At 41.5% G+C, this 21,690-nt stretch overlaps 1 protein-coding gene across 4 annotated transcripts in view; it reads right to left on the bottom strand.

The window, feature by feature from the left end:
* Positions 1 to 1,076: 1,076 nt before the first annotated feature.
* LOC115470142 (neutral ceramidase-like) overlaps positions 1,077 to 21,690 on the bottom strand; it is a 160,602-nt gene continuing 139,988 nt past the window's right edge. For all 4 annotated transcript variants that reach the window (XM_030203090.1, XM_030203091.1, XM_030203089.1 and 1 more), the window contains 7 exons: positions 21,181 to 21,220; positions 16,149 to 16,244; positions 12,492 to 12,587; positions 9,700 to 9,852; positions 7,660 to 7,719; positions 3,918 to 4,006; positions 1,077 to 1,624 (listed from right to left, as the gene is read on the bottom strand). In XM_030203090.1, the coding sequence (XP_030058950.1) occupies positions 1,447 to 1,624; positions 3,918 to 4,006; positions 7,660 to 7,719; positions 9,700 to 9,852; positions 12,492 to 12,587; positions 16,149 to 16,244; positions 21,181 to 21,220 (712 nt within the window). In that variant the 3' untranslated portion in view covers positions 1,077 to 1,446. The remainder of the gene's footprint in view (positions 1,625 to 3,917; positions 4,007 to 7,659; positions 7,720 to 9,699; positions 9,853 to 12,491; positions 12,588 to 16,148; positions 16,245 to 21,180; positions 21,221 to 21,690) is intronic.

Raw genomic sequence — 21,690 nt, 5'->3', positions numbered from 1 at the left:
TAAATGCTATGCAATAAAATAGTTATGTGGAATAATTACAGGATTAATGAAAATCATCTACTTAATCATAAGCATTTTTAAACTGCTGAATTAATGGATCTCTGTGTTTCAATATCTCTGAAAGAAATAGCTGGAAAGAGAACAGAGAACTTATAGATAGGCACTTTTACACCTCATTCAATGTATGCAATATAAAAAATAAACATAAACAAGAGAATGAGCATAAAGAAATGTTTTTATTTTGTCATTGTAAAGTCCTGAAGTGTCTTTGCATGGGATTGATGTGAGACAATTTAATCATTTTGGGTAGCAACCCATTTTTAATGTATTCACTTAATGGAAAATAATGGACCAATCAAGTTGCTTTAACCAGTTTTCCTGCTGAACAAAAATGAGATACATATCTGCCCATCTGACACAACTTTTCAATATATGATAAATTAGTGTTACCTCTCTTTAAGGGCAACAGAGAGATACTGAAAGATCTCAATGGGGCCATTTGTGTTGTTGGAAGAACAAACAATATTGCAAGTTTTCCACAACTAAGTTGTCAGGCTTGCCCAGTGGTGATGTGAGCTCTTGTGCCCGATTGAGGAGGATTCCTCACCGAGCTGTCAGCCAACCCCGAGTTCCCCCTGTGCCCACCTCCGTTCCCCAGGGGTTGAGCCCCCAGGTGCGGGAAGCAAACAGCAGAGAGAACTGAGTCCAGAACAAAGTCCACAGGGCACGGCCAAGCAACGGGCAGAAGCAGGACCAGGAGCAAACAGAGGTCAGTACCAGGCAGCAAGCAGTGACAGATCCAGGAACAGGCAAAGGTCAATACCAGGCAGCAAACAGTAGCAAATCCAGGAACAGGCAAAGGTCAATACCAGGCAGCAAACAGAAGCAGATCCAGGAACAGGCAAAGGTCAATACCAGGCAGCAAACAATAGCAAATCCAGGAACAGGCAAAGGTCAATACCAGGCAGCAAACAGTAGCAAATCCAGGAACAGGCAAAGGTCAATACCAGGCAGCAAACAGTAGCAAATCCAGGAACAGGCAAAGGTCAATACCAGGCAGCAAACAGAAGCAGATCCAAAAGCACTGCAACTACCCAGGAAACAGAGTAGAAGCCGAAGCATGGGAGGACTGAAGGCAGGGCTTTAAATAGGATAGGAATTAGGCCAAAACATACACAGCTGTCTTCAAGATGGCTGCCCCCACCAGAGATGTCCTCAAGCCCAAATATGGTCTTCCTTCCTGGGGCTGCCCAGCACCAAGATGGCCGCCCCATCCTAAGACGCCCACCTCTAAGATGACCGCCCTAGCCTGGAGATGCCCACATCCAAGATGGCCACCATCTCCTCAGATGCCCATACCTACGCAAGCAGGGAACATGACATAAGTATCAGATATATTTTGTTTGCTTTATTTATTGCATGTAGACAGTGCTGTTTCTGTTAAAACTATTTCCCTGTAACTTCAAACTCCGAAGACAGGCCTTCATAGGGTATCGATGATATCAGAAGCGTCCTATAGTGGCCAAAATGCCGAATCCTGTAGATTCCAAGTTTAGTGGTTTCTGGGATGTACCATTCCACTGTGGCATTGCTCGTCCCTTGTGCTCCTTTTGTCCAAATAAATCTAGCAGTGGAATGAGACGGATTAAGATAATAATAATTTGTAAGAACCCCAACAAACTACCAACTAATAAGTTGATAAATTACAATGTCTTACAATAAGCTTAAAAGAAAATTAGACTTAGGATATGAAATACATTTTTGGCACAAAGAAATTACAGGTAAAGACAGTTATAATGATCATGAGATTTTAAGCAAAAATAATAAAATATATATAAAACAATAAAATCATTTTATGTTCTGTGTTCATCTTTCACAAAACATATCATCAAATGATATTCCCAGATCTAAGTAAAATTAAAATCTATATGGCATTGTAAAGCATGAGCAAGATCTGGTGTGGAGTCCCAATAAACACAGTCACTCAGAGAGGGGAAAGTAAAACACAAACACTATTTATATTCACAAGAATGTAAAGTCTCTTTAAAATCATGTAGTAATTCTCCTGCAGAATTGTCCCTAACAGGGCCTCTCAGTCTCCGTGTGCACTAGTTTTTATCTTCAAGGATAACCAAATCCATGTCTAGCTCTGGTCCAGCCTGAAAGATTAGAATTCCACAATATTTCAAGATAAAACTTGGCTGTCCTAAATTAATCCTTCTGCTGCTTATAGATATGTGGTGAAGGCATCTGCTGAAGGGCTGCTCTTCTCTTCCCATAGGTCTCCTTGCTCTACCTGTGCTCAAAGGTTTATCTGGCTACCTGAATCATGCTCTCCTGATCTGCCTAATGGTTAGCTCAGTGGGCTGAAAACCAGGTGAACTGGGTTTGATTCTCACTACAACTCCTAGTGGCCCTGTACAAGTCATTAACTCTCCCTTGTCCCAGGTTCAAAAACTTAGGGCCTTTTTACTAAACCACGTAAATGCTAATGTGTGCTTAACACAGGAAAAAAGGCTTACCACAAAATTTTGCTAAAGTGTTTTGCGGCATTTACCTGTCAGCACACAAACTAGCCATTTTTAATGAGGGCATGGGCGTGAAAGCATTAACCAACTAATGTGTAGGCACTAGCTTGTGTTAGTTAGTTAATGCAGAATTAATGCAGGAGCACTTAACATCTCCTAAATAGTGCCCTCACATTAACTTTTTTTCAGGTAACACATGCCAATGCAAATATTAGCACATGACCTGAAAAAAATTGCAAAATGTCTACAATACTGCCACATTAGAAATGGACTTAGTGTGGGAAATACACAAAGTCCATATTTTAATGCAGCTTAATAAAATGGCCCCTTAGATTGTGAGCCCACTAGGAACAGAGAAAGAACCTGTATGTAATATGTAAATCACTTTTGTTGTACCATAGAAAGGTAATATATCAAGAATCTATTAATAATACTGCAGGATTTAATGTGGCTCTGTGAGGGAGTGTTGTTAAAAGGAACCAGCATACTTATTATATTATAATGTATAAAGAGATTAATATTTTCTTCAAAATTTTTAACTAAAGAATAGAAAGTAATTCAAACTATGCAACTTTGTGTCTTTAAAGACTGAAACTGTAAAAGGGAGTGTCTGTGACAGTCAACTTGAAAATGAAGATGGAGAACTTCTTTGGAAGTTTTATCTGGTTTGTAAGTTGTACTGAGAGTTCTATTGAAAAATTGGATCTAAGGTACTCTGTATAAAAAAAAATCAAGATCCAAACTACAGTATGGTTTGTATTATAGAGGAGAAGATGGAATTCTTGAGCTAGTAATCAATTCTGTTTATTAGACACCCCAACCTATCATGATTACTGCTATTATTAAGAATCAAACTTTCAAAACGATAGCCATGGTAGTGTGGAGCAGTAAAGAAGCTGGTACCAAGTTACAGACTAATCATTTTAGTAAGGCATGAGTTTCTGAGGACAAATTTCCACTTCTACAGAATGCTTCTGTAGGCATTATATTTTTCAGCTTCCATGTGCAAAGCTACTTCACATTTTGGTAAAAAGACATTCAAGGAAAAGGAGTGACAGTATTAAGTTGGAGGGAAGATGGCCCAGGAGAAAGAAGAGGAAATACATTTTACTGAGAGAGTGGTGCATGCCCAGAATACTCTGAAAGACAGCAGCAATGAAAAGTACAGAATTTGTAGTCCTGTATGGTACAGATACAGAGCACAGTGATAAGAGGCCTATTAGCTTTATTGGTCAAAGTAACTAATTATAAGAGTAAAATAATGCAGGGCATACAAGCTACTGTGAAAAAAAAATACATGCATTTATGAAAACAACAGGAAAGTGCGTTCCCAAAATGGTCTCTCATTGTGTGTTGAATTTAAATATACAAATTCTTTGTGGAACTTACCTGGTTTCCCATGAAGCATCATTATGAACTATTTTCCATGTTCTTAAAACATTCTCATATTTCTCCACTGTAAGGAAGGTATGCTTTTCCTGGAACATAATTAAGACAGCTGACATAAAACATATATGATCACCATTGACTCATGTTGATGGAAGAGAAATTACACAACATAAGTACCTTACTCAGGGGTCCTTTTACTAAGGTGCACTGAAAAATGGCCCGTGATAGTGTAGGTGTGTGTTTTGGGTGCATGCAGATCCATTTTTCAGCGCACCTCCAAAAAATGCCTTTTTAAAAAATTTTGCCTAAAATGGACGTGCGGCACAATAAAAATTGACGATTGTCCATTTTGGGTCTTAGACCTTACCGCCAGCCGTTGATTTATCTGTAAGGTCTCACGCGTTAACCGGGTGGTAATGACCTACGTTCTCCAAATGTCACTTGGCACATGTAGCAGACGCGCACCAGAAAATAAAAATAATTTTTCAGACACACGCCAAAAATGAAATTACTGCAAGAGCCATGCGGTAGCCGAGCGGTAACTCCAAATTGGTGTGCGTTGGGCGTGCATAGATGCTTACGCAGCTTAGTAAAAGGGCCCCTTATTATGCTGCTTGTCTACTGATGAGGAAGTATACCGATGTCTGAGCTCTGGGAACAGAAAAGTGGTGCTGTTGAGAGGTGTACAGGCCCATGAAATATGATCTGATGGCGGCAAACAAATGCATACTTACATATTGGATAGACACTATGGGGGAGATTCTATATATGGTGCCTAAAAAATCAGCGCTTAAATCAGTGCCGACTAAGCATATTCTAAAATCAGTGCCTAGATTTAGGTGCTGATTATACAATACACTTAGTTGATATCTCAGAGCCTAAAACTACACACATCCATTTAGACCAATGAAAATGTGGTGTAAACCCCAGCAAGTAGATTTATGTGTCCATGAAGTGCCCATTTCCCTGCCTATAACCATGACCCTTTTCGCCTGCGCACATTAGAAGTTCAGTGTACTTCGTTACAGAATACGCATAGCAAGTTACTACTACTACTACTTAGCATTTCTATAGCGCTGCCAGGGTTATGCAGCGCTGTACAAGTTTAACATGGGGAAGGACCGTCCCTGCTCAAAAGAGCTTACAATCTAAAGAGTAAATTCTAATCAGTGCCAATTAGTGCTCATTATTGCTTGCTAAGTGCTATTATCAGTGCTGATTAGCTTGTTAAGTTTGTTAAGTTACGCGCATTGTTACAGAATCTGTGCCAATTTTGGGGTTGATCTCTAGGCGCACTATATAGAATCCAGAGGTATGCTCCTAATTCTATAAGCTTGGGCTCCCAACTTTACACTTAGGACTAAATTCTATAAATGGTGCCATAAAAAATAGCACTTAGCCCTATTCTATAAATAGCGCTCAAAGGATCCCTAACTACCTTTAGGCATGAAACTACACCAACTGAATCCTGGTATAAATGCTCATGCTTAAATTAGGTGTGGAGCCCCCCTTATTCTATAACAGCACACATTAATTGCAGGAATGCCCCTGATCTGCCCATGAACCTCCCATGGCTGCACCCCCTTTTTGGAGCCACACGTAAAATTTATACGTGGATCCGGGTGCATAAATATGCCCATATAAATTTAAATTGATGCCAATTAGCACCAATAACTGATTGTTAGGGCCCAATTATTGGCACTAATTAGTTCATTAATCAACTAAATTGTGTGCCCAAATTGGCGTTTGCAATTTTTAGAAACAAAGAAACATGTCGGCAGATAAAGGCCATATGACCCATCCAGTCTGCCCATCCTCTGTAACCCCTAATTCTTCCTGTTCCTAAGCGATCCCACATGCTTATCCCATGCCTTTTAAAATTCTGGAACAGTCCTCGACTCCACCACCTTCACCGGGAGGCCATTCCATGCCTCCACCACCCTTTCTGTGAAACAGTACTTCCTTAGGTTACTCCTATTCCCTCTTAACTTAAAGTTTAACTATTCCTAAGCGATCCCACATGCTTATCCCATGCCTTTTTAAATTCTGGAACAGTCCTCGACTCCACCGCCTCCACCACCCTTTCTGTGAAATAGTACTTCCTTAGGTTACTCCTAAGCCTATTCCCACTTAACTTTGTCATATGCCCCCTCATTCCAGAGCTCTCCTTCATTTGAAAAAGTCTCTCTTCCTGTACATAAATGCCCTTGAGATATTTAAACGTTTCTATCATGTCTCCTCTCTCCCTCCTCTCTTCCAGCGTCTGTCTACATGTTGAGGTTCATAAGCCTGTCCCTATAATTTTTGCATTCAAGACCGTTTACTAGTTTCGTAGCCGCCCTCTGGACTGACTTCATCCTGTTTATATCTTTCCTTAGGTGCGGTCTCCAGAACTGCACGCAGTACTCCAAATGGGGCCTCACCAGAGACTTATACAATGGTATTTATAGAATTTGGAGGTTAGTACACAAAGTTGGGAACCCAATTTATAGAATAATCAGTTGTGCATGCAACTTGATTTAATAATTGGCTGTTAATTGGAGTTAACAGCCATTTATTGGCTTAAATTTGTGTTAATCGGCATCAATTGGCATTTGCGTGTGCAACTGACTCTATTTGCTATTCTAGAAGCTGCAGACTCATTTTCTGTTCCATACAACTTCTAGGGGGTGGGGCTGTGGGAGAGGCATGGGCAGGTCGGGGGCATGGTTACATACTCTTGTCATAGAATACTAGGGGTTATCGGTGTATATGGCGCAAACAAAATCTGCATGGAAAACATTTTTACCTAAGCATATTCCATAAGCAGTGTCTAGATTTAGGCGCGGTATATAGAATACACTTAGTTGATATCCCAACGCCTAAAACTACGCGCGTCCATTTACACCAATGAAAACATGGTGTAAGACCTGGTGCATAGATTTAGGTACAGTGGACCATATTCTATAGCTATGCACGTAATTTCGGAATGCCCAAGAAACACCCATTTCCCCACCTATAACCATGCCCCTTTTTTGTCTGCACATGTAAGAAATTAAGTGCAGTGCATTACAGAATATACTTAGTGCATGTAAATTCTAATTATTGCCAATTAGTGCTCATTATTGCTTGATAAGTGTTGTTATCAATGCTATTAGCTTGTTAAACCAAATAAGTTACGCATGTTGTTATATAATCTGCCTGAATTTTGGCACGGATCTCTAGGAGTACTATATAGAGTCCAGGGGTAAGCGCCTAACTGATAACTGCTAGGCATGAGCACGTACACCAGCCTTTGACATGGCATAGGCACTTCTTCCGTGCAGTTCTTAATCTCTGGAAACAAATGCTCAAACACTTATGCTTACCGGTTGATCTTGTGACGCCTCCATAGGGAAGAAGTCAGCTGCCTCCCTTCCTGCTGCTGACATAGGCATTCCTTGAACATGCCCAGTTCTGGCAGCAGATCTCATCAGCTGACAGGTATTGAGAATCCCCACCAGCAAAGCTAAGGAATGCATTGGAGAAGGGAAGAGGAAATACGCCCCCCCCCCCCAGTCCAACCCTGGGGCCCCCTAAAAATCCAGTGCTGGCTATGCTCCTGATTTCAGTGCCACTCTCTGGTTAATTGCTGCTTAATATCAGTAGCAGAGCCGGCCAAGGTGATTTAACTAGGCTGGAGCCTTTCTTGCCCAGTTAATTCATTTTGAATGTCAGGCCTTACAGTGAAAAGCAAAAAGGACATCATATGAATGTGACTTACCATTTTCTCAACAGAATTTCGTGGATTTGCACTTACAAAAGTTATTTCAGCAACATTTCCCTAAGAAACAAAGAAATATTCAAGATCTTTTGAATAATTACCACCAGAATATAGTATTGAGAGGTATAAATGTGATGTGAGTAATTGTAGATGTTCTGATTAAAAATTTTACATGATATATGATTTTAATGATAATTATAAATATTTGTTTTATAGATGATATCAAGTAGGTCTATACATGTTTTTTGAAAACTTTTAAAGGATTGTTTTATATATGTTGAATCTTTTTTAAATAATTGGTTTTTATTAGTTGAATCATGCTTATGATACTGTTAAATGGTTATATATGTTTTTATATTTGTGTTTTGTTTTTATAGTTTGTACCCCTGACGCAGCCTGAGGGCGAAACATGGCCACGTCGGGTATTATTCCAAATAAATGCATTTGATTCCACTGCTTTGTTGTTTTTTATAGGCAATTTTATCAAGACATTTTTACATGTGTATATCCTCTTATAAAGTACCAACCCTTGTAAAAGTACACAGCATGATATAATGGCACACACTTTCTTGGTAGGTGTGTACATGAGCAGACTTCAAAGCATGCATGTGGATTATGGATTGTATTAATCTACATGGGTACTTGTAAATTATAAGTACATAAGTACTTAAGTACTGCCATACTGGGACAGACCAAAGGTCCATCAAGTCCAGCATCCTGTTTCCAACAGTGGCCAATCCAGGTCACAAATACCTGGCAAGATCCCAGGTAGACATTTACACCTACCCTGAAGCACCTGCTTCAGGGTAGGTGTAAATGCCTACCCTCTACAAAGTATTCATGGTCGTATAGAGTTCAAATCTTCTTGTATTATTTTAATGATCTTACAGGGTCAAGTTCCTGTTCTCTTGACCCATTTTAATAAGGTTCCTTCAATTGCTCGATGAGACTGTATGCTCGATCATCCAACATTACTTTTTCTATCATTCAAGGATACTTGTTATAAAACGTCTTTAGAAACCTCTTCCCTTTACCAGTCTGTGCTGGTGTGGAATAATCTTCCCTCTGCTTTGAAACAAATCTCTTCCTATATGGCCTTCTGGAAGATAGTTGTTAAAAGTGACTGCTTCCTTCATTTTAAATTCAGCAAAGCAGACCACAATATCTTTAGGTACATTTGGTTTTCTCGTCCCCAAGGTTAGATGGGCATGCTCAATCCGACCTGATGCTGGTGCACAGGGTTTGTCAGGGTTGGAGACCAGGTGGGCCACAAGGCGCTGAACTACTTCTTCGCAGTCCGAATATTTGGGTAACTCCAGCAGCCCACAGACCCGTATGTTGGAGCGACGACTCCAGTTTTCTAGATCTTCCACCTTATCTAGTAGGTACCTGGTTTCATTTTTTGGTCCTGTAATTGCTGTTCCAACATAGTTAAAGACTCAGCATGTTCTTCCAGGCCCACTTCTGTTTCAGCCACGCAGTTACCCAGCTCAGCTATTTCTCCTCTGAGGTCTGCCCCCAAAATCGCCAACTCGTGGCGCATTGCCTTTAGATCTGACTTGATTTCTGGCAGCCAACTGCATAGCGTGGCACATTGCCTTTAGATCTGACTTGATTTCTTGGAGCCAACTGCATAGTGTGGGCCACATTTCATGCTGTGGTACCGCTGTCTCTCCTTTCGCATTGGGCACTGCCAATTCGAGCGCGAGCTGTTGACTTTCCACATCTCGGGTGCCGTGTTCCTCAGAATGCGTAGCAGGAGACATTGCCTTCCTCTGAAATGCATATGCTTGCAAATCAAGTGATTTCGCCCCTGAAGCAGGCATAGTCCATGCAGCACCCCTGCCGTCCAGTTGAGAGTGAAGCACGCTTGATATTTTGTGGAGGAACACTAGTATTTAAGCTAATTGTTGGCAGTGGCTTGGGAGCTCCGTTTTCACAGGCCTGTGATGTCACTTCCTCCAAAATCCCCCTCTTTCTGTCACCATATTTTGACAAAAGCAATTATAAACTGACCTCTAAGCGGTTGCAATTACTTACCAATTTATACAGCGGTTGCACGTCCTGTAAAACTTCACCAAAAGTCATGTTTTCCGGTGTTTTGTCAACAGGGTTTTTAGGCAAAAGGACTATCAGTTTGCTCTGGTTGAAAAACGGTGGTTCTGGACCTTTTGGCAAATCTTTAACGGTGTCCTGGAACAGAAAGTCTTTATGTCATCAAAGAACAATATTTTTAAAATCCATGCATTTGAAATGAATGTATTTAAGATCTTGTTTGAATGTGTTGCTGAACTAAAAATAATATCAGAAAATACGGATAGCTGTGGATAGAATATGGAAAGAATTTATAACAGTTACAGTACATTTGGTACTAATTTGGCAAGGAAGAATGTTAAATTATATTGTGTACTGGATCCTTACCCGCCATACCTAATTAAAGAAGCTTCACCTCTTTTATGAATGCATTAGTAAATTGGTTAAATGGTGTATTTTATCAGGGAATTTTCCAATTTCTAAAGGGAATATAATTTTGATCCCCATATTTAAAAACAGTAATGCTGGAATCCAAGATGTGACAAATTATAGACCAGTGGCTTGAATTCCATTTTTATTACAGTAATGGAGGACTGGGTAGCAAAACAATTTTAGAGTGTTAGCTGGATAAATTTGATATCCTACATTTTTGTCGATCAGGATTCAGATTCCAATCTTCTTGTATGTTATCTGCATTGTGCTGTCCCATTGCATGGGACAATCTTTTCTGTGTACATTAGTGATGAATTTCAGGTCTGTATATTTGAGTTGTGTAGATTCAACCAGGTCCCTGTATTTCTGTGGTCCTCAGTGATTAGCTTTTATAGGCACCTGTGATGCTCTCAGTACTTGGAGATTGTTGTTGATGCCTGTCTCTGGGCATGCTGGGAGGAGCTGGTTTTGGCCACACACACACCCCCACCCTCCAAGTGTTCTCTGAAGAGAAAAGTAGAAGGACATGGTAACTGGCTGTTAAATCTGTCCCTTAAGCATTAGTCCAGTGTGTAGAGAGCTTGAACACTCCACACTGATGCAGCACACAGCTGCTTATATTTCTCTTGGGCATAGAAAACCATGGTGATTTTTTAATCTGCTGACTGTTAGCTGCTGACTGCAATGGCTGGTCGATTTTATAGTGTTAGAAATGCATTGGCTTTATTTCTATCCTTTCCAAACCTAAAAGTGACAGCTTCAATGTTCACCTCTCTGTTTTCATGTCAAGCAGCTAGTTTTTGGACTTCTCTTCCTTATGACTAAGAGCCCTGTTTACTAAGCTGTGCTAGAGGCATGTTAGCATTTTTAGTGCACGCTATGCATTAGCATGCGCTGTGTAGACGCCTATAATAGTCCTATGGGCATCTACAGAGTTAGCGCGTGCTAATTTTTAGCACACAGTAAAAACACTAGCACACCTTAGTAAGCAGGGCCCTTAAAGTGTACATTTAGGGTCTACATCTGTAGAAAGGGGCTAAAGACAATGTTACTTTGTAAACATGTTTTGACAAAGTAATAAGTTTTTTTGTATGTATTTTATTTTTGGAATATTATCCTACCCTAGCTGAGATAATATTTAAGCACCCTTCTGACCTCATGTGCAATTTTCTTTCAATTAGTCCCCTTATTTTCTAACTCCTCTTATTCTCTTACCTATCTATATGTGCCATTTTTTCTTATATCCTATACTGCCAATTAAAGTGTTCTATTATATATTGTGCTGACATTGTAAGTAGTATACTATTCTAATCCTTATGCTATTTACCACGTGGTATTCAAAATATTCTGCTTCAAACATCCACAGCTGCTTGTTAATCACAATTCTTAGTTCTTAATTTTATTAAGAGGACCTCAAAACTTCCCAGTTGTACTGTTCTATTCAGAACTCATTTGTATAATATTTTCATACATGCACTCAAGCTGTTTGCTGAAAGTAGTTGTTATCACTGGTCCTATATTTGCTATCAAAATCTTTCAGAGGCCAGGTCTCTTAAGTCAATTGGAAAAAAACTCCCTTTAGGAGAAAAACCAATGACTCCTGACCTCGGAAATACAGCTTCACAATGTACTGAGTAGAATATTTTCTGCAACTGATTCTGTCTTCCTTACACTTGAATACGACTTAATACAGTGCCCAATCTTGACGTAATCCAGTCCAGCTTATTACTGCAGCTCCCTGTCTCACAGGTTATCTTTGAACTTTCCCATTCATTCTCTCCTTCCCATACTTTATATTGTTATTTGAATATTGTTACTGCTGTAATTGTCTATTGCTTATGTTTGATTTATTCTTACTGTGCACCACCTTGAGTGAATTCCTTCAAAAAGGCGGTAAATAAATCCTAATAAATAAATACTGTAACTGCTGTCTGCTGATGCTGGTCTGTGAGTACCTCATTTATAAGTCATTGACAATTCTCTTATATAGTAGAGGAGTAAGTTACAGACATAGGCTTATTCTATATGGACAGAATCTTAATCTAACCTAATTCTATTACAAGTGATTCATTTGATTTTTTTTTTTTTCATATGTCACCAGCTACATTAAATGTTAATTTGGATGAAGGATTGAAGTCTCCCTTATTTGGTAGAAAACAGTTTCAATACAGCCAGAGGTTCACCAATCTGAATATACTTGGTAGGAAACACCTTGTTGAGACCAGAAATATGCATAGAACTAGAATATGTAATGTAATGTGATGTAAAATATGATGAAAGCTGCAAAAAAAGACTTGCTGTCAAATATTGTATTTATTGTCCCAATCAAAAGCTTTATCACAGAATACACTTAAAGTTTTATTCACCTTTGCAATAGCTCTGGCCAAGTTGTTAAATAATTGAATATAAGCAGACAGTGTGTGAGGTCCATAAATAGTAGAAGCTGCCTCATACCGCTGAACCTACATAAAAGATTTTAAGTAAAAGGCAATTTTAGAGTCTGTAAGCAGCTTAATTCACTTGCATGTCTTATTAAAATTTGATATTTTAGAAAGGGAGAATCATACAGATCAGCACATTTTCATCCAGAGGTCAATATTCCAAAGGCTTATATAGCTAAGTTTGACTAATAGCCAGGCACATATTAACAGTTAAAATTCCCCCCCTCTTCCTTCTCCCCCACTGCTGACAAACTAAATTTTTCTGTGGGCCTACAATTTGCCCACATAAGTGGTGCTACTGAGAATATTCCTGCAGCACAGTTTCAATTCGACCGATCAATGCTAATATTCAGCACTGAACAGGCCCGAGTTACCTGGGTAACTCTACTTAGCCAAATAGATGGACTAAAATTAACTGGTGTGATACAGACAGAGAGGGTAATACAGTATACAATCAGAGAAACAAAAAGAAAAAAAAGCAACACTGGGCCTTCAAGACTAGGACAACAGGAGTACTTTATTAGTCAAAAACCCGACACGGGCCGTGTTTCGGCGCCAACAAGGCGCCTGCCTCAGGGGTCAAGTTGTAGATATAGCAATCGTACAAAATTCAAGTGGTAGATGCCTTATGGACAGCCAAGATAGCTTGCATTAATTTCGCTGTAGCGTGAAAAAAAGAGGCTCCGGCAAAGGATCAAACAGGAGAAGGCTTTTTTTCTCTAAAATTAACTGGACAATTTTATATTTGCAGATAAGGGCTGAATTACTTGAATAAAGCTAATCTGATAAAAATGTCCAGTTAACTTTTCTCTCAGCAGCATTATAAGTACAGACCTCTCAGTGCCTGAGAACATAAATACAACCATACGTATGTAGAAAGGTATGTCAAAATATAATATTAATATTACCATCTGTACCAGAGCTGATACCTAATTATTGATTTTAAAACAACACTGTGCCTCTCATACCCCTCCACGCCTCTAGGAATAATTGTACTACATGGGTGACTGTCGTGGTGTGCTGGGAAATTTTTAACATCAGGCTCTCTCTCTGGGCATAGCCAGCCCTGCAATTGGGGGGGGGGGCTGGGGTACACTAGGGAAGCAACACATTCCTCTATGTCTGCCTCTCCCCCCCCCCCCCCCCCATGCAGGCACGCTAGGCATACCTTTGTAAGCAGGGTTGCCGAGCCCTACCAGCCAAATAAATGGACTACCACCACTTCCCACTGCTTGTTTCTGGCTCTGAGGGGACACGAGTTAAAGTTTAACAACCGGCTCCCAAAATTCTTTAAAAAATAACAAATGGCTCTCGTAAGCCAGTTCCAGCACACTACTGGTGATTGTGGTGCCCCTATAAAATCAGGGATCTTGGTTCACTAAGAGGGGCATAATCGAAAGGGACATTCAAGTTTTGTTGAGGACTTCCTCACAAAATGTCCCGATGGAGGGGTGGGGAAACCCATATTATTGAAACAAGATGGACGTCCATCTTTCGTTTCGATAATACGGTCAGGGATGTCCAAATCTTGAAATTTAGGTCGTCCTAGACTTGGTCGTTTCTGATTTTTGGCGATAATGGGAAACAAGAACGTCCATCTCAGAAACAAACAAATGCAAGCCCTTTGGTTGTGGGAGGAGCCAGCATTTGTAGTGCACTGGTTCCCCTGACAAGCCAGGACACCAACCGGGCACCCTAGGGGGCACTGCAGTGGACTTCATAAATTGCTCCCAGGAACATAGCTCCCTTACCTTGCGTGCTGAGCCCCCAAACCCCCCCAAAACCCACTACCCCCAACTGTACACCACTATCATAGCCCTTACAGGTGAAAGGGGGCACCTATATATGGGTACAGTGGGTTTGTGGTGGGTTTTGGAGGGCTCGCTGTTTCCTCCACAAATGTAACAGGTAGGGGGGGATGGGCCTGGGTCCGCCTGCCTGAAGTGCACTGCACCCACTAAAACTGCTCCAGGGACCTGCATACTGCTGTCATGGAGCTGAGTATGACATCTGAGGCAGGCATAGAGGGTGGCAGAACATATTTTTAAAGATGTTTTTTGAGGGTGGGAGGGGGTTAGTGACCACTGGGGGAGTAAGGGGAGGTTATCCCCGATTTCCTCTGGTGGTCATCTGGTCAGTTCAGGCACCTTTTTGTGTCTTGGTCGTAAGAAAAACAGGACCAGGTAAAGTCGTCCAAGTGTTCGTCAGGGACATCCTTTTTTTCCATTATGGGTCTAGGATGTCCAAGTGTTAGGCATGCCCAAGCCCCACCTTCTCTACGCCTCTGACACACCCCCATGAACTTTGGCCGTCCCTGCAACGGAAAGCAGTTGAGGACGTCCAAAATCAGCTTTCGTTTATACCGATTTGGACGACCCTGTGAGAAGGACGCCCATCTTCCAATTTGTGTCGAAAGATGGGCGTCCTTCTCTTTCGAAAATAAGCCTGATAGCCACCTATAATTGTGCTGACAAAACCTTAGAATAGGCTTGTTTAAGATCAGTAGGCCTGGCCTGTGAGATCTAGTAGAAGGTTGATCCTAAACAGTTTTAGTTATGACCATGTATTTGAAGGATCTACAATAATGATCCCCATACCACACTGGCAATTTCAATCTATTTTCTTCTCCATCTAGAAATATCCACATCACAAGAGGGTCAGGATGCATCTCAAGTTTGGATTGTAGATTAGCTCTCCTTTTCTAAATCTGAACTCTAGGCAAGTTACAAGCAGATACACAAGTCATATCCAAGTGAACTTATAGTCTAAATTGGACCAGAGGCAGTGGAGGGCAATGTGACTTGTCTAAAGTCACAAGGAGTATCCCTAAGAGAAGCAGGATTTTTACCCTGGCTTCCATGGCTCTCAGCCTGCTGGCCTAACCACTAGCTGTTCCTCTTCTTCCAGATACAACTGATTTATGAAAGGAATGTAAAACAGAAAAGGATAGTGGGCCCGATATTTAGACCACTGAAAGCAGCCCACATAAGTGTCACGATCAGCGCTGACCCTGGATTATTCAATGCCAGACTGTTTCTGGCGACCAGCATTGAATATCCGGGGGGGGGGGGGGGGGGGGGGGGGTTTGGCCGGCTCAAACTTAACCGGCTAAGTGGATATTCAGTGCTGGCTGGATAAGTTTTTAGCAGCCAAAGATAGGACTGCTATTTAGGCTGCATATTCTATAAACCATGTGGAAATTTAGGCTTATTCTATAAAGTACTCCTAAATTAAAGCGTACTTTATAGAATTCACCTAAGTGAATTTTATTTTGGCGCCGAATTTGTAGGTGTGATATATAGAATCTAGTCCTATGTGCTAACCGCAAATATTCAGCAGAGATAACCAGCTATCTCTCACTGAATATTAGCAGTTATCCAGCTAAATGTTATTTAACCATCTAGGAGCTGTTCCTGGCCAGGTAAACAGCTCTTAATATTGTCCAGAATATTTTCTCATATGTCACCAGATCCTTAATGTTTTCCATACCGTACAGGTACAGGATTCCTATCAGCGCTTACGAAACTGTTTCCTAAGCAGCAGCAAAGACTGGAAATGCTGTGCTAATAATCATTTCATTACCTGATATTCCTCATAGGTAGTGATGTAATGAGTATAAATATTGCACAAGCCTGAAACAACGACATTCATTCCTGGAGTTCCCTCAGATTCAAATTCCTAAGGAAAAAATTATATGCAAAAGACAAAATCAAATCTCTCAAATTACAGTTAGAACTAGTGGGGTCAATATTTAGTCGGCAACTTTCAGCATTTTATTTATTTATTAGGATTATTTTGCTGACCACTTCCGGCATTATGCCCAGTAATTCAGTGCTGGGCCTTGTCTGGGCTTCGACATTCAATTTCCCTGATTTCCAGAGGCAGCTAAACCATCATTTAACTAGCTATGGGGCACCACATAAAGAAAGGACTGACTTTTATGCAGTCCTATTTATGCAGTGACCTTGACCGGTTACGTTCTGACTCTGCCCCCAGAAAGCCCACATAATAGCCAGTTTGCAGTTCGACACTAACCAGACATTTTCAGGACATTAACTAGTTAAGTGCCACTGAAAATAATGGTTAACTCCGAAGAAGTGATTTAACTGGCCAGGAGCCATTTTTGGCTGGTTAAATCGCTTTGAATATCAACCCCAGTATTGTTATGATGCTCTGAGGTCCAGAAATCCTACTGTAAGAAAGATCCAGCTGTGATTCCTGGGGCTGACTACTGTTCCTCCCACTGGCCAGAATTGATTACGCGGCTAGGGAGTCCCATTTGTCATGCAACAGTGACGCCTATTGGTCAACTCAATAACACAGCTGTGCAGCATCCCTGAAATAAATGCAGCTCTTACTTCAAGGCTGGAGGATGGTTGCTTTGAATACTGGAGTAGATAGGAGGGACAATAACATGAGGAAAGTTCTCAGGAAGCTGCAGATTGAGGCTCAGAATGCCATAGTTCTGTTACAGCAGGGTCCAATAGAACTACAACTTTGAAAGTACCAGAAGAACCAGCCAGACTCAGGGCCACAGAGAGAGAGAGGAGCGGGGGGGGGAGGGGGGGCAAAATTCCTCGGCAAACTTCTTCTTGCTGCCTGCTTCCGGTTCTGTCCTCTCCTGCTCCCGTCCATGCCGGGAGTCAGGATCCAGATGATTGCATTATACAATACGCTTAGGCAAAAATGCTTACCATATGGATTTTTAGGCACCTTATATAGAATCTGGCCCTAAGAGGGAATCCTTTATCGGCAATTATACACTTAATTATCGTTATAGAATGCCAGTGTAAATCCGCAGTTACACACCTAATTTTAAGCACAAGCACTTGCACTAGCTCAATGGCTGGTGTAAATGCTCATGCTTACTGTAACTGCTGTAAGGCACGTAACTGATAGCATTCTATAACCTACAGCACAAGTGCTAGGCCCGGCCATGTCTCTCCCAGGTCCATGCTTCCCTTAGAGTTGTGAACAATGGATTTTGCGTACTCAATTTGTAGAATACCAACTAAGGGCAGTTATGCATCTAACTGCTAATTAGTACCAATTATTCCAATTATAGCCAATTACTGGTTGTTAAAGCCAATTAGCAGCCTATTTAACAATTAAGTGCATAACTGGCACTATTCTATAACTTGCATGCCCAACTTTGTGTATTCTTTGAAAACAGTGCACATTCTTCATGAATAGCATGCACTACTAATGACTGCCCCCACCAAAATGAAAACAAAATAAAATCTTTAAAAATCCTGAAAATGAAATGTGTAACTACACAGAATGAGAATTTTGCCCTGCAAACCCCTAATAGACAGTCACTATTGCACATATCGAACAATAGGATGCAATATCTATATAAATAATTCTCACCTCCAACGTTCAGTGAAGCACTGAATCTACTGTTCCTAGGCTAGGCTGTCAGCACCACTCACCCTCCTAGGCTGTCAGCACCACTCACCCTCACTCATAGACCCGCCCTCAGCCACGCCCCTTCCGGACATAATTCACAACCCCAACGTTCTAATGAAGCCATATTTTTCATCTCCAACTTCTGTCATGGTGTAGATCGCAGTGGCACCATGACTGTCTGCCCCACCCTCGCGTCAAACGTCATGACGTCGAGGGCGGAGCACTGAAACAGCGAATGGAATCGCACGCCCATCAGCTGACACTCACTCTGACAGCAGCTAGCAGGACACAACGGAGAACCAGGAAGCAGCATGCGCTACAAAACTCAGAACCGCCAAGTGGAGGCACCGATAAGGCTCGCGCCCAGCACCTGACACTGATTCTGTCAGAACACCACCCGCAAAAAAACTGAGAAATGGCAAGCGGAGACAAAGATAACATCGCGCCCATCAGCTGACACTCACTCAGACACAGCAGCGTGCAAGACACAATGGAGAACCGGGAAGCAGCACGCGCTACAAATCTCAGAACCGGCAAGCGGAGGCACCGATAACACTCGCGCCCATCAGCTGACACTCACTCTGTCAGCGCAGCATGGCCTACACAAAGAAAAAACGGGAAACGTACACACACATAAAGCTAGCGCCCATCAGCTAACACTAACTCTGTCAGAGCAGCACACGCACCACAACAGAGAACCAGAAAGCAGAGACACAGAAAACGCTCCAGCATTTTGCCAGCCCTTTCACAATAAGCTACATGAAACAATACAGAGCTCGGCGACCAGCAGACAAAAAAAAAACACACACACAGGTAATGGGCAGCCAGGGGGAGGACTAGGCAAACTCGCTGGCAAACGTTACCACACAATCACAAAACGAGGCAAAGAACGGGGGGAAGAAACCTGGAACTAAGAGGGAAGGAAGGAAATAGGGGGTGCCCTGCAACCGTTAGGGAGAGGAGAAACCTGGAACTGGGAGGGAGGGGGACTGAAGAACATGGAACTCGGAGGGAGGGAGGGAGGAAGGGAAAAGGTGGAACCATGAGACTGGTATGGTCCTAAGGTAACCAATGAATTTAGAACTGGGACAGGGGGGGAACAAAGCTGGAACTCAGAGGGAGGGAGACAGGGAGATACTGGATACCCTAGAACTGGGAAGGAAATCCTGTAACTGGGAGGGAAGGGGGGGGGGAAGAACCTGCAACTCGGAGACAGAGAGGGAGGGAGGGGAAACAGTGAAACTGGTAGGGCCCTGGAATTCGGAGGCAGGGGGGACCCTGGAACTGGGAGGTCCATGGAACTGGGAGAAACTCTATGAAACACCAAATATAAAATATATACCCTTCACAATTATTTTACCTTCTCATTACAGCACTTTTCAAACAACTGCTGGGTTAACAACAATTAACATTTGAATATAACCTTGCTAGCGCCTGTTTCATTTCTTACAGAAACGGGCCTTTTTTACTAGTTTAGCAATAAGGTGCACTATAAATTGTGCAATGTTAAACACTATTGACAACATTGCCCCCAAAATGAAAATAAAACAAAAAGCCCCTGAATAAAACAAAACAAAAAGAAATTCTATAAATGACACCGGAAATTTTGGGCTTGCATACTCCTAATACGTACTCTACAGTGTGCAAAAGTTTCTGTGGAGATTTAGATGCTGAAAAACACACTTTATCAGCCACTTAAGAGGCATTTGGGCTGATTTTCAAAGCACTTAGAGGCCCTTTTACAAAGCAGTGGTAAGCCCAAGCTGGGCTTACCACACACTAATCTAGAGCTTCTGCTGGCACAAAACAGACGCCAGCAGTAGTTCCAGCCCCAGTGAGCGCCATTTCCAACGCTAGGGAAAATCGCCATGCAGTAAGAGCAATCTTAACACATGACCATAGCTATTTTCAGCCTTTTTACCTGTTGCAGTAAAAAGGGTCACAGCGCGTGGCAAAAATGGCCTCTGCCACTAGGGCAGGGTCCTTTTTACTACAACTTGGTAAAAGGACCCCTTAGACATCCAAAGTACCATAGGTTACTATGGAGCTCATTTTCAAAAGAGAAAAACATCCAAAAAGTGGCATAAATCTGCATTTGGACATTATTCTCACAAAAAAACGTGCAGATTGGTATTTTCAAAAACAATTTTTAGATGTTTTTCTAAGTCCATCAGAAGTGTGTTCAAATCACAAGGGGGTGTGTCAGGGGTGTGTTAAGAGCAGGATATGGGTGTTCCTAACCCTTGGGCGTTTTCTGCCATAATAGAGCAAATCAAAACCATCCAGGACTACAACTAAGATGTTTTGAGCTAGACCTGTTTTTATAATGAATAAGGCACAAAAAGATGTCCTAAATGACCAGATGACCTCCCCTTACTCTCCCACTAGTCACTAACCCCATCCCACCTCACAAAAATGTGATTAAAAACATTACTTTGCAGCCTCAGATGTTATACTCAGGTCCATTAGAAGAGCATTCAGGTCCCTGGAATAGTCTAGTGGTGGGTGCAGTGAACTCCAGACAGGTGGATACAGACTTATATCTCCCCCTACCTGTTACACTTGTGGAGGAAACTGAGCCCTCCAAAACTCACCAGAAACCTACTGTACCCACATATAGGTACCCCCTTCACCCATAAGGGCTATGGTAGTGGTGTACAGTTGGGGGTAGTGGGGTTTGGGGGGGTTGGGGGGCTCAGCAGACAAGGTAAGGGAGCAATGGTGAGATGTGTACCTGGGAGCATTTTACGGCGTCCACTGCAGTGCCCCCTAGGGTGCCCTATTGCTTTCCTGGGATGTCAAGGGAACCAGTCTACGAAAAATGCTGACTCCTCCTACATCCTAATAGCTTGATTTTGTGCATTTTGCACTTAGACTTTTTTTTCTAAAAATGGACCAAAAAAAAAAACCCGTCCAAATCACAAAACCTTGTTCAAAACAGTATTTTTGAAAAAAAAAATAGACGTTTTTCTTTTTTGAAAATGACCTTTTCTATTCAGATTTTGGACATTTTTTGCAAAACATCCAAAGTTGGACGTAGATGTCATATCAAAAATGCCTCTCCACGTAACTTTGTTAGTCTAAGTGCTTTGAAAATATGCCTCATTATGATGTGTTTTGCTACAACAACAAAAAAATTATTCAACTAATGAGATCAAGTATCTCACACTAAATCTCTTTGATATTTTTGTGGTTAATAACTTACTTTTTTAATGGCTTCCCTTAGTCTTCTTCCAGACATAGTTCTGTGGGATGTAGAATGTAAACAACATCAAAACTGATACAGTACAAATAAATGTATTTGCACATTTTAATCACCTATGCACACACTATGAACCAGATTCAGTAAATGGCACTGAAATTCGGGTGCTGGAAAAAATCAACAGAGAGCACTATTCTATAAAGAGTGCTTAGAGCCCATTCCCGGGCCCAAATTTGAAACCTGGTGTACATACTGGTGCCCAGTTCTTGGCATTTGGGCTTGGGAATGGCAGTATTCTATAACTCTGTGCCCACATTTTTGGAATGCCCTTATCATGCCCCTGGCCGTACCCCTGTTTGAGTTGTGTAGTAGGGAATTTAGGCACTTGGGGTTTAAAACTAGTGCACAGGAAGATGTGTGCGCAAAATCTAATTAATACCAATTAACTTCAATAATTAACTGTTGACATCAGTTTATTGCTAATTAATGGCTTGTTAGCTAATTTAATTGCGT

This window comes from Microcaecilia unicolor, chromosome 5 (genome assembly GCF_901765095.1).
Source record: "Microcaecilia unicolor chromosome 5, aMicUni1.1, whole genome shotgun sequence".
NCBI lineage: Eukaryota > Metazoa > Chordata > Amphibia > Gymnophiona > Siphonopidae > Microcaecilia > Microcaecilia unicolor.
This window is presented reverse-complemented; position numbering and strand designations above follow the sequence as displayed.